We start from the raw sequence: 16,855 nt of genomic DNA, 5'->3' as shown, positions 1-16,855 counted from the left end.
CTTGACAGTTCTTGCTGATACAACATCTGACTTTTCATCTCACACCATCACAGATATCAGCAGTGCTTTGTTTATGACTGAATACATTAAAAACCAATGTTACAAACATTATGTTTAACATCATATGTGCTCAGCATGTCAGATTTTTCATTGTGAGTGTGTTAATGTGCTGACTATGGCATTTAGCTCAAAGCAGGACTGTGTAAAGTCAGTAGTTTTGCTCTTAAAACAGACTCCAATCACATATTAATCTAGATGTTGACATGTGATGGTCTAACTGATCCATTGATCACTGGGTGATCATAAAGATGTCTGATATCTGATTGTGTATTCGAACAGGGTCTCAAGCTTTGACTGAGATTTCTACAGAGGAGCTATTTTTATTAGAATAAGCAGATTATTTCAGAAGCTTAAACTCAGGTTATTGTTTGAGTGAACTTCAGCCCTACTTTCTAGGAATCTAAATCAGGACACATTCAAAGCTGCGGTTTCTCTCACCTTCCCTCCAGGACACACCAACCACAGTAGGGGTCGTGTCCGAGCAGGCAGGAGTGGCAGTCTGGATGCTGCTGGCATTCAGCCACAGGCCTCTTCTGCAGCTGGAAGCAGGACAACACAATTATGTTCGGTCGTGCAAACTGTGCGCACTAAGCTCAACAAAATCAGATTAAAAAGAATAGGTGCCCCACATACTCCAGAGGAACAATGGAAAATGAAAATATGTTCATTAGAATAATCCTAATGACCAGCTGCATTACTGGGGGAGAGAACTGGGGCAGAAAAAACAAGTGAGTCAGAATTATTTCCCGAGCTTTGTAAGAGCACAGAAAGGACACATCGAAATGGGGCCATGATGATAAAACAATACTGGATGTTATATCTGTGTGTGAGCATCTACCATGTTGTGAGTCATGATGAAGAGATGCTCCTCTTTCTGGTCCAGGATGAGGTCTGAACTGATGGCTGCGTTGTGCTGAATGGAGATGACAGAGTACTCCTCCACCTGACCATCCGGCCCCAGGAACACCTGAGGAAACAAACACAGAGGAATCATTGTTGTGGTAATGTCATCATGTCCCAGACAGCCCTGCTGTTAACTCCTCATTAAGAATAAGAACACAGAAATAGACTTTAATTATCAACAGTGTTTTCATGTCCAAACAGATGATTTTAAGAAGGCTTTAAAAACAACAGCTCGCTCCAATTAAATCATCAACCTGACAGCTCTGTGGATCACCAGAGAGTGGTAGGACATTTTAATTATTATAGCACCTTGTTTCTTTTTAAACAAGGGGAAGTTGAGCTCTAGCACATTCAATTAAAATTAAATTCCTTTCATCACCAGATATTCAATTTTAGTGATCATAGTTTACATCAAGTTAATAACAAGTCTTATTCTTGACTTCTCTTTGTTTTGTTGTATATTTTTTGTCACCTGTAATATCTTTCTGTGTCACTTTAAAGACAGTGACGAGCACTTGAGTCCTTTTGCATGTGATATGATTGTTTGTTAAGGCAGCCAACATCAGAGCAACCAGCCTGCCTCACTCCTAACCTTTTTGTTAACGAGGCACGTCTGCCGGGAGTAAACAATGGCGGACAGAGGCGGAGTTTAAGGGCGGAACAAACTTAGGGACGTACAGTCTCACAGACCTGGAGGCTGTGCCAAGCCCATCATGACGAATTTCAGAACGGCTCGTTTGAGAACACATTTTCTGAAAGTGGGAGGAGACAAAACAGGGGCTGGATGGATTTTTTTCATTTGGGGGGGGGATTTGTAGACATGCCAGGGACACAAGGACACCTTTAAGTAAACAGCTTACATGAACAATGCTCACTAGCATTACTAGTGGTCAAAATTAACAAACATTACCTTTAAACATTATTATCTATTGAGTCAGAATGCACTGTAAAAATGAAAACTTCAAATTGTTATCCTGAAAATGATTTTTTGGTTCAGTAAAGAAAAAAATTCAATTGTGTTGCAAACTACATCAAAGTAGTTATCTCAACTACCTGTATTAAGTTAGTTGTGTAAAGTTTGTTTCATTTCATAAGTTAGGTTGGTAAAACTTGAAATGATGGGTTTGAGGCTCGGCTAAATTATTTGAGTACGCTTCAGGCAAAGAACGGGGTCTCCAACTCAAATCTACAGGGGTCTTCCACACTTTCAATTTCCCACATGTGGCGCCATCTCTCCTGTCCTGCGTTGATTTTATCGCCCTAAAGGTGAGTGTTTTGTTTGAGTATTGTATTGAAACTCCAGCTTTACAGTTGGTCAATTGATGGTGAGTTGATTACCGGTTAATGTAACTTTACTTTGTTTAGTTAGTTTAATCAGGCATGGTCATTACCAATAGTTAGCCACCTTGAACATTAGCTAGCTACCTTGCAAGTGTGAAAACGGTGCAGTAACGGTCAGTAACAAAGGGACATTTTCTGAACAAACAATAATAAGTTGGCACAACTTTAACTTCTTAGTATGTAGATATCAAGAATTTAAATTACACTACATATGAATGATAAGTTATCTCAACAAAAACTAATCAGTTGGCTCAAATGTAAGATCTCTAGTTAGCCTCAAAACTCAAAAATCTAGTGCAGACAGTTGCCTTGACATGAGTTTTCACAGCTTTTTCGTTTTAACAGTGTGGGCAAAAAGTCCTAATAATGCCGATATGGAATGATATAAATGCCAAGAGTGCTTGTAAAAAGATCCAGCGGCATAAGAGTTAGTCATATTAAAGTTTGTGAGCAATTAGTGATCTTCATTACCTGGATTTAATACTTATTAGCACACTATGTTAAACAATTGACTCTGATTGGTCAAAACATCATAACAACAGTGATTAATCCTTAACAGCAAAAGCAACACTATAGACAACCTCATCACAAAGGTCACACCAAATCAATCTGAAGGAGTGCAGCACATTTCACCTCCGCCTGTTGACACTGTGGTAAAGACGTTCTGCAGGCTCAACATGAAGGGCATTTTAATATGAGATCCTGTCCTGCTACCCAGGCACCAGCAGCAGAGCTGGTGCGTCAGTCATTGCAGATACAAAGTAACATAAACCATAAAGTGTAGTGATAACAGCAGCGATGCTAAAAGTCGTGACACTGGTCCTCTCTGGGTGGATAAGACCTATCAGGATTCTAATCTGCTTAACCAGCTCACTATACATTATACCTAATAGGTCCCTGATGAGGACAGTGATGTGATGGAAGGCTTCAGGAATCAAAGATTGTTAATGGATATGAACTCGGGCATGTTTTGTCAAAAGTGAAAGCAGCTTAAATGTATAAAACCTTTAGAAGAAGAGGAATATGAGACGACTCCTCAGATTTTTAATGTACTCTGACACTCTCAGTGCTCACTGCATGGTTTTAGAAACAAGACATAACTCACACACTTCTTCTTCTTTATCCAAATATTGCACTTACATTACCTTGGATTAAAATACACCAGCTATCATTTAGTCTGAGATTAGATTTAAACTACAAATCCCCAGAGTTTTCAATTTCAAAAATTTAGTTTTTCAGCTATGAGCTGCATGGACTCGAGGGAAATCACCAGCAGACTTTAGACGGATCCCTCTGGACACATTAAAGGCTGAACTGCAGATATTTGGAGCTGGTATTTGTATTTTGGTGATAATGTCTGAAAGAGACTGTATGACGGTCCTGTATATGTGGCAGATTTTATGATCAAATAGACATTACACCTTTTTTCAACGATTTTGCAACACAGTAAACAAACTTAATGACTGTAATTACATCAGCCAGCCCAAAATTGGACATATAACTCTGCAATTTCAGATTACCAATATGGCGGCCGATATATTTTATTATATTTAGCAATATAAATAAACTTTTTACTTTTTGGCCAGTGCACTAATATGACTGCAAGTTTTCTGCAGAATATGATGAATCATATCGTGTTAATGTGAAACAAGTATTCATATTTGGCTTCATCACCCACCAGAGGCAGATGTAAGTATCTGTGAGAAGCCCACCCGCCACCATGATGTTGTCTAATAGATAAGTCTCCTGACGTTTCTGGAGTTCCCCTCTAACATTAGCGCTACACTAATAAAGGAAATACTCATCAACAGGCAGTCAGGAAACACTGCAGCAGAGGATAAGATAAGTTTAACGGCATGAAGAGACAAATCCAGGTCAGAAGAGGCAGAAACCAAGCAGACCAAATGAGGAGGCCTGTCTGACCTTGTGCTGGCTGTTTAAAGTCCAGAGCTGCCGTAATGTGGGTTAATACGAGAGGTCAACCTGACCAACTGCTCCATGCTGGCCTTTTGATGTTCTAATGTCATTAGTAAGATATTTCCACTGTGAGAGGAACTGTGTTGAAACAAAGACCAGCAATCATCCTAATGGGAAAATCCAGCACAGAGTAACTCCACAATCTGCCCTGTGATGTGCCAGGATGTCTCACTGATGACAGGCTAATCCCATCCTCCAGGTATGTGGAGGATTTCGGGTCAGCTACGCAGTCTGACACACTTTGATCCGTTTCCTCACAAAACACACTCTGCAGGCATTCATTCCAGCCCGTTCTGACTGCAGCAAGGTACAGAAACTTTACATTTCTTGTAGATACGTCACAAAAATAAAAAAGGCTCCACAAATATCTAAGGTGAGGTCAACGTGTGTAAGATCATCAAAACTTTAGCATGCTGGCTGCACAAAACCCGTCTTTCTTCCAGCATGACAAGCTGAGCTGACCTCGACAAAACAAACATTTAGAGATGGAATCTGAACTGGTCAGCAGTACGTCTTCATGCAACCGTTAATAAGACTGCTGAGGCTCCATCAATTAGACCTCCCCAAAAAACCACACTGGCCTTTGTGTCCTCAACTCTGCCTTAACTTAATCTTGTTCTCTTGTTATTCCAAACAACTGCAATTAGCCAATCACTGTAGACCCTGTTTATCTGCCAGGAGTCTGAGGTCAACAATGGTGGGAGGGAGTCAACATGTTGCAACCAAAACACGAGATAGGACTGGATTTTAAAAAAGTACATACACATCTAAAAATATTCTGTACAAACAACAAGGGTATTTGAGATTCAGGTCCAGATTCTGTTCATTTGTCATGTCCCACTGTCTGCAGACGTAAAAGATGAAATGCTGTTCTCCAAGCTCACAGCGGTGCAACAGGAAAAAACAAACTAATAAATCTAAAATTAAACTCCCGCTGAAAGAACAAAACCCACACTAAAATACTACAAACAATGTCAAAGTCAACAGTCAAGACTTCTTTACTTGTCCTCTGAGAGTCATCTTTGACCCAGAGAGATATCTGAACACTACACGGCAGAAAAAGCTGTAACATCCATTCTCTCATGTATGACTGTGGACTGAGAATCATACAAGAGTGACCTACCTAAAGAACAGTTCTCTTTCAGGAGTACAGTGATGTACACTTCACTGAGAAATATATATAAAATAAACTCAACAAAACATACAATCACTGGTCATTTTAATATTGCTCCTGCTATTTCTGTCTGATAACTCATTCTTTCTAAGGTTTAAACAGTCCTGAGTGCTTGTTAGGATTAGTTTTTGGCAGGTTGTTGACTTGTCTTGATGTCTTGACAAGTCTGCGATAAAAAAACAATGAGACAGCTGCAGTTTGCACAGCTCACTGCTCACATTGATGCGATAGCTTGCAGTTTATCAAAGCACACATGCAGAATCTTATTACTTGTCTATTAAGCCCTAATTGGCCTTAATAGATTTCTGATTTGCTTGTACACCATGAAGCATCTGGACTCATCAGGTTATCCAAGACGGGTTTACTCACTGAGGGATCAGGGACAAGTGAAGGGGACGCAGCCTTCAGTCCTTGCTCTTACTGTCGGCTCAATGAATCAGAGATCAAACATTATCAGCTGCAGCTCAACAGGTGCATGTCTTCTTTATGATATCTAACTAAATGTAGTTTACTTTTATTTAATCTGATGTCCTTTAAAGAATTTATATATCCCAGGTTGGCATTTTGAATAAACCTGCGTTCAAAAGGTCTTTTATAAATCAGCTTGTTGCTCCTTATAATAATACTGAGAAATCACAGATTAGCGAGGAAGTCTTGGCACCAACGCCACACTATCGTTTATTGATTAATACTGTACTACGTAATCTGATTATGAGATGTAATCACTTTAGGAAATTATGTTTTCCAACTACATTAACGACCAATTACAAAGATTATAAAACTGAAAAATGGGTTATGGAGGTTGTTGTATAAAGAGCTTTATACAATGACAGACCTGCTCCCACACATACGATTACTTCTGGTCAGTTAATCCTTCAGTGGGAGGAATCTGATATCCAGGAGGAAGGTCTTTCACTGTGTACAGGTAACAATGCACTGTGCAAGGCTCTCTTATCAAAGATCAGGGTTTGACTGGCTGCACAGGGGCGGATAAAGACATTTATGACATGGGGGGGGGGGCACTTCAATACAGACTTATGTAGAGGTGGCATGAAGTGCACACTCACAGGAATGAAAAGCATTTATTTACTCAATCTCCACTAATCATCTCTACATGGACGGCTAACGCAAAGAACAGATTTGATAGTCCTGTGCAATTCTTTCTTCTTCTTTTTTTAATGTTACATTTTTGGTTATGTTTGTCTTTATCGGACAGGAAAGCTGGAGAGAGACAGGAAATGTGAGGAGCAGAGAGCGGCAATAAATGGTCGAGGCTGTGAGTCGAACCTTTAAAGCTGCAAAGAAGACCATAGCCTATGTACATGGGGCGCACCATTAAGCCGCTAACCCGGGTCTTCCACCAGATCCGTGTCCGGTCCGTCTCCAATCCACTGCATTCCGGCTCCGTGCTCTCTCATCCGTCAACACCCACTGGTTGAGTTTTCAAAACACAGCACAGAGCAGGGCCGCCGGACAACTGGAGTCATGTGACCAAGGTTTTCCCGCAGTAATTACTAAATCAAGGATTCTCCTCCTCCTGTCCTCATCCATGTTGTCATTCTGGTCCTCTGAAAACCTCTGACCTGTTGACTCCTGGCCTGGCTCCGCTCATCATGACGGTTTGTTGTTGTAGTTAAGTGAAATACGATCTGGTGATAACACAGAGTTTTTTATTCTGAAAATTAACTGGATGTTTTCATTTTGTTTTGGTGACTGACTTCCTGTCCCGCTTCATCTGCTCTGTTGAGATTGATGCGTTGTGCACCGGCATCAGACAGAAATAGAAGTCTTGCATATCTGATCCAGAGGGCTCTGACCTGCCAAATCAGAGATGCAAGCGGAATGCATTGGAGCGGACCAAGTGGAAGTTAACACATTGACTAAAATAGAAACCTATCAGATCAGGTGCAGTGAGGGAACGTAGACAGACTGAACATGAATCCAGTGGAATTTGGCCATAAGCCAACAGTGTCCAAGTCTTGTGCATTTCTTTCAACTTTAAAAATAACAGATAACAAAACAGAAAATCTTCTCCTTCCTTTTCAGCTCAAAAGAAGACGTTGTAAAGTATCAACAAAGAAAATGTGCTACGTCAAAATGCATAAAAGCTTCCAGCAGGCTTTGCAACACAGCAAAAACTGTTAATTGTAACATAACTCCCGCCTCTGACAAGGCAAACAGCCAATCAAAATTTGAATTATACCCCTGCAGCAGACATCTTCAACATCTGATGAAGCCTTTCCAGCTCACTAATCCTCAGCTTGGTTTTGGAATTGTTAAACTATCATGTACAGGTGATGTGTTTTAATCTCCACACAGTTTGAACCATACGGCTTGTTTCTGTTATGTAACATGTATTTATCACTCAGGACATGCTGGACGGACAGACAGAAAGCTTCATGATTCACTGTGAGAACTCGATGAACTCTGATCTACAGCTGCTTCAGTCAGCTGGAAAACAAACTGCTAAGTGACGCTCGAGAAGAGATCGAAGAAGAAGAAGAAGCAGCCTGGGGTCAGTGTTTACTGTCAGCACAGTTTAGAGAAGAGGTAAACTACATCAAAGATTCTGGGTCATGTGTCATCAGTGGAGACTGTCATACATCATAACTAGAGACAACACAGCTCATCCCTGCATCCTATAGTTACACATAATAAAGGGGAATAAGTGACCTACATAAAACTTGGTTCATTCATTCATGAGTGTTCTGCTTCACTTAAAGAAAGTTCAAGTATCTCTCCAAATAAACCCTGATAATAAATCTTGTTTTTCTCTTAATGGTAATGTTGAACTTTGACCTTTGCATTCAAGGCAGCAGTAGACAAGCAGCTCATGTTGTCTCATGGGGAAATTACAGATTTAGATACAAATCTTACTATAAAGGTCTACAGCTTTGAGATCTTACTCTCAGACCTAAACCTGGAAATGGCAGCATATATACAGTATATATATATATATATTTTTTGACTGGCTGCTGGCTAATGCTACCTAATGCTACCTACTGGTACATATTGAAGCGGTGAGGTTTTTTAGATGATAAATTATTCCAAAAATAAGGCCCATGTTTAAAAATATTAAAACCTGCCTCTAAACAAAGAAAAGTTCACTTATGGTAAATGGACAAATGGACTACTTATAAAGCACTTTTCTATTCTGTCTGACTACTCAAAGTGCTTTTACACACTACTCATCGCATTCACCCATTCATACTCATTCACTCACTGATGGTAGAGGCTGATATTGTTAGGGACCATCAGTATTAGTTAATCTTATTTGTACACATTCACACACCGCTGAACAACAGCAGGAGCACTTTGAGGTTCAGTGTCTTGCTCAACACTTCAGCATGTGACCACAGGAGCTAGGATTGAACCACCAACCTTCCGATTGATAGACAACCGACTCTACCCACTGAGCCACAGCCGCCCATCTCTAGAGTTTGAGTCTTTTACATGCGTCTGCAACCCTCCAACACATGCATATTTTAAGGTTATGTTTCCTGGTTTCTTAATTATACACTTATTAACAAGATGTCTTATTACAGTTTAATCACGACAGCCACTAGAGGGCAGTAGATGAATTACCGGGATATTGGAAAATAAAAAAAGATATAATCTCTGTTACACTGAAGGGAACAAAAGCAGGTGCCTTTCTGCCTCTCTGACGTAATTCAACTCTTCCGAGTGTTTTTTTCTTTCTTACAAAGGTTTGCCATCCTGCCTTGTCTTATCTGATGTTATCTTGCTTTTTCTCGTCTATCTGTTGGCGTTCCTCTGCTGGAAGATCTCCTTTATAATCATGGACTACATTTGGTCATGAGTTAAGGGTTACGCCAAAGCTTGAATTCAAATGTTCCTTGCTGGTGTTCAAAGTAAGAGACTGACAATGTGTCCATTAACGATGCAGAGATTGACACTGACACTGCCCGCTGTTATGACTGATATCTCTGGGTGCCTGTGAATGGGTCTCTCTGTTCGGAAGCACACGTGTCTGCCAGTCAGCGATGACAAGCGAGGAGCTTCGTCGTTTTCTGGTCACAGTGATTGTGCAGCTCGGGGTTTAGCCGGCTCTGTGTGACGTCACTGAGTTAAAATACGTTAATGCCGGTCATTGTGCTGCTTCAGCTTGTGCAGGGGGCCTCAACCACAAGCCACCATTGAGAAAAAAAAGGCACAAAGAGGCACTGTGTGGAGAAAACTCAGGATCTGTAAACTACTGATATCAAGGGGCCTGCCTCCAACACGCAGCTTATATATAGAGAAACACAACAAGCCAGATACTTGTGTCACACATTGCTTTACAGCTCCTCATCTCAAATGTTCTATTTTACTTCATTTGCTTACTTTCCCCTCTTCTATCTCTGATTTTATCCAAAATTGGACAATCCTTGTCTGTGACCAGGCTTCACCCTGAACTCTGCATGAACCCACAGACACAGCGCCATTTGTGACCCCACAGCGTCTTGACTGCAGCACCTTGGAAATCTAATTGACAGCCTGTTGAAGGTAAACAACACTTCAGAAGAGCTTCATGTGATCCAGCCAAAGAGCTGATCACTCGCAGGCTCTTCAACATGACTCAGAGGTACAAAAAGTTCTGATGAGTGGCTCCAAGAAAGAGGAGACAGGGATGCCCCGTAAACGACAGAGACAAAATATTACAAAGACATAAAAGTAGAAGTGTTCAAAAAACCTAAAGGCTTCATCAAATCTGAATCTGTGAAGCTTTAAAAGGGTAACATGATTGAGCCTGTTGGATTTGATATCATGAGATGGAATTAGATGTATCTTAGTGGGAATAAAAACACCAACTGAACCGATCTACAAAGTTCAAAAGTTCCAGTAACAACTCTAACACTGAGCTAAGCTCAATTCCACTCAATCAATCCCAAAACAAATTTATAAGAAGTGTTTTTCAGAGAAAACTCTGGTAATCAGTGAAGACATTAACAAAGGTCTGCAAGGTTTTTGCAATCCATTGTTTAGAGCTGTAAATAAATAAACCTATTTTTGTAAAGATTATGTTTTTGGGCTTCTGGTGGCTACATTTTTAAGATGATAGGACAGTGGAAAGAAAAGAGAAGAAAAGGAAAGAGAAAGTGGAGGATGACACATTGCAAAATGCCCCCGGTCAGATTTGAAGACTGCAGCATCTGTACATGACGATTTAACCACAGAGCTGAAGCGGTGCCTCATGTTGTGACCTTGTTATAAAATCTTTTTATCAGCCATGCTTTGGGTAGCATAAACACAGTCCTACAGGCATACACAGGTCTAAGCTTTTATTATTTAGTGGATGAGTGGATTTAATACTGTGGGACAAAGTACCTCTACCTCAAAGCATTCCTTCAACAAGATGTAGCAGGACCCTGCTCCTGGTTATTTAAGCCTGCCTGCCCCTACACACTGACTATGTTTGAGACCTCCTCTGGGTGTCAGATGCCTGTTTCTGGAGCTGAACAGAGAAAATATCTAAACGGGTTGCTCGCTGAGTTGACTGCCGTGTCCGTACAGGGACAGGTATGATAGTTATGTAAGAAATACCAAAAAATGTAAAACAAATACGGTCTGAACTCAAAATAATGACACTTGATGTCAGGTATGCCAGGCTATTACTTCATATCTTACAAAAACACACAATCACTGCATAGCATCACAGTTTGCACATAAACAAAGAACACTTTGTCACTGATAGGGGTCTGTGCCTCTCTGTGCAGCCTGTCCGTGCACGCCCTCATATCTGTGAGACCATCTTACCTTGTGCAGGTTCCCCTTAGAGTCCCCCAGGAAGGCGATGGTATGTCCCACCCTCACACTGACAGCCACGGCAGTGAGGCGAGCAGACGGGCTGTCCAGGATGGTTTCTGCTTCTACGGCAATCCTGCTGGCCATCGGGCTCGGGGTGTGATCCGAGCCACAGGGGTACGCATCCAGAGTGTTCTGGTTACAGAGAAACAAGAGGAACGAGGTGTTCAGGAAAGAAAACTCATGAATGCTTTGACTTTAATGTGGATAAAAATTTTAAGTTCAACGTTAATTCCACCTGCAAGTGGGCTGATATTAATACCTTTGCTATTCTATTTCAAATTACCACTTGCTCACTATACATCATGCCTTGCACAGTACAGTCGGCCTTATAATGTGTTTTTAATAACTACTCAAAACTAACATTGGAACATTACGGACTATGTTAAACAGATGTGAAAAAGAACTGGACATCATAAACAACTGAAGACACTTGGCAGGCACTTTGGAGATACAGTTGTCCTCTACAAGTTCTTGGACCTGGAGGGACTTCTGCTGGAAAAACTAAATACGCTTTTTTATAAGTCCCAAACAGAAATCCAAACAAAGGGGCACTCAGCTCTGATGCTGGAGGGAATGTGGAGAGATGATTGTTGACCACGCTCATATTTTCTGGTCTTGCCCCCTTATTAAGCCTTACTGGGAGGAAGTAGCAACAATTATCTAAAAAAACTATTTTTCACCATTAGTACAACATTCATCTTGCTTTACCTCGGACATATCCCTGACGGACTCAGTAAACACAATGCCTACCTCCTAAAGATTTTGCTGGCATCAAGTAAAAAGGCCATTACAAAACGTTGGCTTCAGAAGAAGTGCCCTACTGCTGGTATCTGTATTAATATTGGAAAACAACTACATCTTTTAGAGCAAGAACTGGGGGAAAACAATGGGAGAAATGGTGTATTTATTTAGCCAGGGAAAATAATTCATCATAAATTTGTGTGACCAAGTATGCAAGTTGTGTGTTATATCATATAAATGTATGCCTTCTTGTACAGACCAAGCCATGACCTCATGTTTTTGTGTTCTTGTGTGTGTGTAAGTGTGTACGTATGTATGTAAACCATAAACTGTATTGAATATGGACGTAGTATCCGTGATGTCACTCATCTGTTTCTGAAGAGCTGTTTTGAGGCCAATTGTCGGCGGGAGCCATATTGCTGCTGTCAAGAGATTGTGACGTAAAGAGGCGGGCTTTGAGCCTCCTAGCCAACAGCTACAGTGTTCCATAATGTCAGTCAAGTCAGCTGTGCCTCTCATTGGAAGACTCGTAATCGAAATATCTTCGAAATTGCCGCCTTAGAAAAAAAATGAACCCTCCGTACTGTGTGAGCCGATCGAGAAATGAACTATCCATACTACACTCGTCTTCTGTACCAGGCTGTAAACATGTTTAGTTCTGCTGTAAAGATCGGCTTTTTTTAATTGGTGCATATGTGGTTTCCAGTACCTCCGGAGCCAGTCTCAAGCGGATCCGCGATGAACTGCAGTTTTTAGCACTTCTGCATTGGACTCATATTTTTAGAGCAGAGGTTGCTGCTTGATGTAAACATGTATGTTCCTAAAAAAAAAAGAAACCTCAGAAAATAAAAGTTAAAAAAAACCCCACTAACATTGGTTCCTTTGCATAGTCATCCAACAAACCACACAGAACATACATGGTTTGTCTGCATCAGCTGCAGTATAGCTGCATTTTCCAACTTTAAATCAACCTCAGACATAATCCTGTATCTGTGGGGTACAAGTCCTTCTCAGCCAACACCAAAATGGAATCACAAAAGCAGCACACACATCATATTGAACGTTAATTTTAAAGTGTGTTGCTTGTTTTGTACAAAGAGAACCCCCTGAGTGATTTGTTATTCATCTCTGAGCAACTAAGCTGGTTACCAAAAATAAAGCAGCAGTGCTCCTTTTGTGGAGGGTAAAATCCTTGCAGGATTTAGTGTGGAGGGATTGGGGCTTTGAGAACAAACCATCACTGGAGCCCACTGACTTCTCCACTCAGTGCTCTGAAGCTTAAAGACTATTTGTTTTTGCTCCCACAGTTTGGCAGTAGGGAGTCTTTGCTCTGGCTGCATTGTTGTTGTTGTTGGTCTGAGGACATTTATTTTCCACAAGAAGTTCTGACAGTGGGGTCACTGCTTTATCTTAACAATAGGAAGTAGAGGCAATAAACCTGAGGGCTGTTGGAGCTAAGGTTTGCTCTGATGGATTGCTGCAGTTGGATGGCGTGTTGTTATGAAAGGTCTCCTTATTTGGCCTGCCCATTAGAAATAGAGAGCGTGAACCTCCTTACACAATCAGCACAACTCACCAGCTTCAAACCTGGTTGTTCCACATCACTTACTGCTGTTCAAACAACGAAAAATAGGTCTCAGAGTATTGATCAAGTTAACAAGGGGAGTGACGTTTACCTGCTCTGCTTTGTGAGAACCTAACCATCAGAGGTAAACATGCAGGGATGACTGCACGCTAAGAATAGACCAGAACCACATTATGACTGCTGAAAAAGTTATGAAGTTATGACGTCCAGTCTTGGAACCTGGCCTGAGAGCTTAAAGGCTGACTGCCGTGGCTGATGGCAGCCTGTGATTACACTGTAATACCTCATGCTGCCGCGCAGACCGCAATCATCTGGACATTTAGTCTTAAACTCCCCGGGGAAGTAATAACCACAGGGGAGTAAGATAACAAGAAAAGATTGACTACAGTTGCGTTTGGGCCACTAATATTTGGTTGCAGTCCTGATCACCAATAACAAAAGCTTCACAAAGCTTAGACTTTGCGTGAGAGCGAGTCCCCGGTGCAGATGGACTGTCCTGGCAGAGTCTGACCATGGATCAGGCTGCTTTGGTGTTGTTTGTGCAAAGGGATCCAATTGAGATTTGACATCTTAATGACACTGTAAATCTCTTTTGGGCAGCAAATCCCTCACCACTGTTCCCCTCTTGAGCCATATGGTTTGATTGGATTCCCCTTTTTTACAGTTACTTTAAAAAACATTTGTTCATATTGAATGTTGTGACGGGTCTTAACAGGGGTAGAGTGTTATCCCATTCAAAACATGAAAAAAACAACCCTCTTGTAAAATACGGTCCACGGCTGTAGGATTCTGGGAAATGTAATGTTTCCACCACATGTGGCAACAAATGTTCAAAGTTACAGTTTGTCATGTTTCTAGAAGTTGCCATAGATGATGTTTGAAATGAGGAAATAGATAATAGTGAGAATCCAAGTCCTTGCAAAGTCTGATACAGGGGACTTGAAATAGACTTGTTTCTTCTTCATTAGCTTGCACAGAATTAATTTGTAAATCGTAGCTGCCATGACCAACTATGTTTTTGAGAAGCAAAGAAGAACTGCTTTCTGGTCACTGTAAAGGGCCCCTGATGATAAGATGACCCCTTCTTTTTAAGGCTACTCAGAAAAACATCTTTTAAAAACCAAATCTTGATTTTATTAAACAACTGCTTAACAGTTAAAGTCTCAGCTGCATTGACACTTTTTCTTAATAAATGTCATTTTAACTCCGCCTCATGCCGATTAACTTGTCCTACTTTCGAGCAACTTTGTTCCCCAGGACACGCCACTATCATCCCCCTGGCATAGTAGCCGTGAGTGATGGCTAACGAATATTAACAATTAATAACTAAACCCTAACTATAAGGCAATCCCACTTTCTTCAAGGGTATTTTGAAGGGTGAGAAAAACATCTTATACTCCAGTCAATATGGTAATTATAAACTGACAACAATGCAAATCCACAAAAAGTGTAGCTTAAGTCAGAGCTACAAAATTTTATGCAGCCATCATCATCTGATCACAATTTAGGCTAAAAATCTTTCAATATTTAAAGTTTAATCTCCTTTAAAAAGACAAACAAGCAAAAAAAAGAAGTTTGAGCAGTTTTAAGTTGAATATCGGTGTAGAAACAGCATGTTTTTCATTTACTCAATATGGTCCAAACCTCAAGTGTAGGTATTTGTAGAGGAAGAGAAAAAATGAAGCCAATCAGAAGTGAGAAAATGACGTTACAACTTAGTCATGAAGAATGGACCTGGTCGCAGCAGCTACTTCAGACACATACTGTCACATAGAGTCAAGGCTTTTTAATCTTGAATGAATCCTTCAGTGTGACTTGTAGTTGAAGTTTTTGAGTGAGGTCACGTTACAGTATTAAAACTACAAAAATGACCAATCACCCGCACGACAAGAAAGAACACCTGAACATGATCAGAGAAAGGTTGGATGTATTCATATCTGTTCTCTTCCTCCTCCTGTGTTTTCCTCTTTCACTTTTGGCATCTGATTTTCTGCTCCACTGTGCATCTGTATGCCTTCTGTGTCTTATCCTCTTTCTCCTTCAGAGTCTCATCTCTGCGGGGTGTGTCTTTATCCGCCCTTGTCAGGCCTTGTTAAACATTACCCTCAACCCCACCCCACTAAGTACGGCTAATGCCGCCAATCGATCCCTCCCTAACCAGCAGTTCTATTAAATCACTCTGCCCGCCTGCGCTGCCTTCTCCCCTCGAGCCCATCGCTAGTACACTGATGCAAAAGGTTGAAGGGTCAAGGCTGCTCTGTGTCCTAAACAAAGGAGGATGTGATGATAGAGTTAGACGTCAAACTAGTGCATGATGTCCATTGAAATCTAATGTTTACGTGCACACCAAGTGGAGCCATGATTTCCAGAGTTGGTGTTATGACAGAGCTAATTTGATTCAACCCTCCTCCACAGCATTACATTTCTCTCTTACAAAACGTCTAATTGAATTTGGTGATCTCTGATTCTAAGGTTGCATTGCAGGGATACGGGAGGCAGGCCTGGACAGCCTCAGATGCACGGCACCAGCTCGGGTAGATGAAAGATTTCTCTTAGTAGAGTCATCACAGAGAAACAAATCTCGCCTCTCAAAAGAAAAAGAAAAAAAAAGTCGGACATCTTGTTCTTTTGTAAACACAGCGATGAAAACAAGGAGGAGAAAGTCAAGAAAACTGGGCCACTCAGTGACCGGATCACTACATTCCTCCATGCCTTTTGTTTATGTGAACGTTTTTCATTCAGAGGAAAAAAAACATACTTCAAAATAAAACAGCAAACTCGTGGACACACAGATCTCTCTCATAGAGCCGAGGTCACTCTTTTTCCTGTGGGCAGTCATTTTTAGCTCTCAGTAACACCCGCTCTCACAAACATACAATTACACGCAGTGACACATGGGATTGGATTTGTATAACTGCTGTCTGCTTCAGTATGTTGACCACGCTGCGGTTTCACTGGAGAAAGTGAGAAGAAGAGGCTTAGTCGTCTTCTCAGCAGCAGTATCATTTCATTACTTGGGAGACGGTTTGACCAGACACACTTTGAGATGCTTTGAGAGGATGTTTGGTACTCTTACGTTGTACTGTTGTACTGCTGTCTTTGCCTGGATACTCTAGATCAGAGGTTCCCAAACTTTTCGGCCTGTGACCCACAAAAAATAGGTGCCAAAGACTCTTGACCCCCACTGCCCCTTGAATGTAGCTTCATACTTCATTTAGCTGGTCTGCAGAAAATGATACACCTCCATGCGCATGTGGCTGTTTACT

At 41.1% G+C, this 16,855-nt stretch overlaps 1 protein-coding gene across 2 annotated transcripts in view; it reads right to left on the bottom strand.

The window, feature by feature from the left end:
• The window catches only part of plxnb1b (plexin b1b), a 127,646-nt gene that overhangs the window by 32,936 nt on the left and 77,855 nt on the right, over positions 1–16,855 (bottom strand). For both annotated transcript variants that reach the window (XM_034681524.1, XM_034681533.1), the window contains 3 exons: positions 11,213–11,395; positions 899–1,027; positions 499–599 (listed from right to left, as the gene is read on the bottom strand). In XM_034681524.1, the coding sequence (XP_034537415.1) occupies positions 499–599; positions 899–1,027; positions 11,213–11,395 (413 nt within the window). The remainder of the gene's footprint in view (positions 1–498; positions 600–898; positions 1,028–11,212; positions 11,396–16,855) is intronic.

This window comes from Notolabrus celidotus, chromosome 1 (genome assembly GCF_009762535.1).
Source record: "Notolabrus celidotus isolate fNotCel1 chromosome 1, fNotCel1.pri, whole genome shotgun sequence".
Lineage (NCBI taxonomy): Eukaryota > Metazoa > Chordata > Actinopteri > Labriformes > Labridae > Notolabrus > Notolabrus celidotus.
Note: the sequence above shows the minus strand (reverse complement) of the source record. Positions and strands in the feature narration are given on the sequence as shown.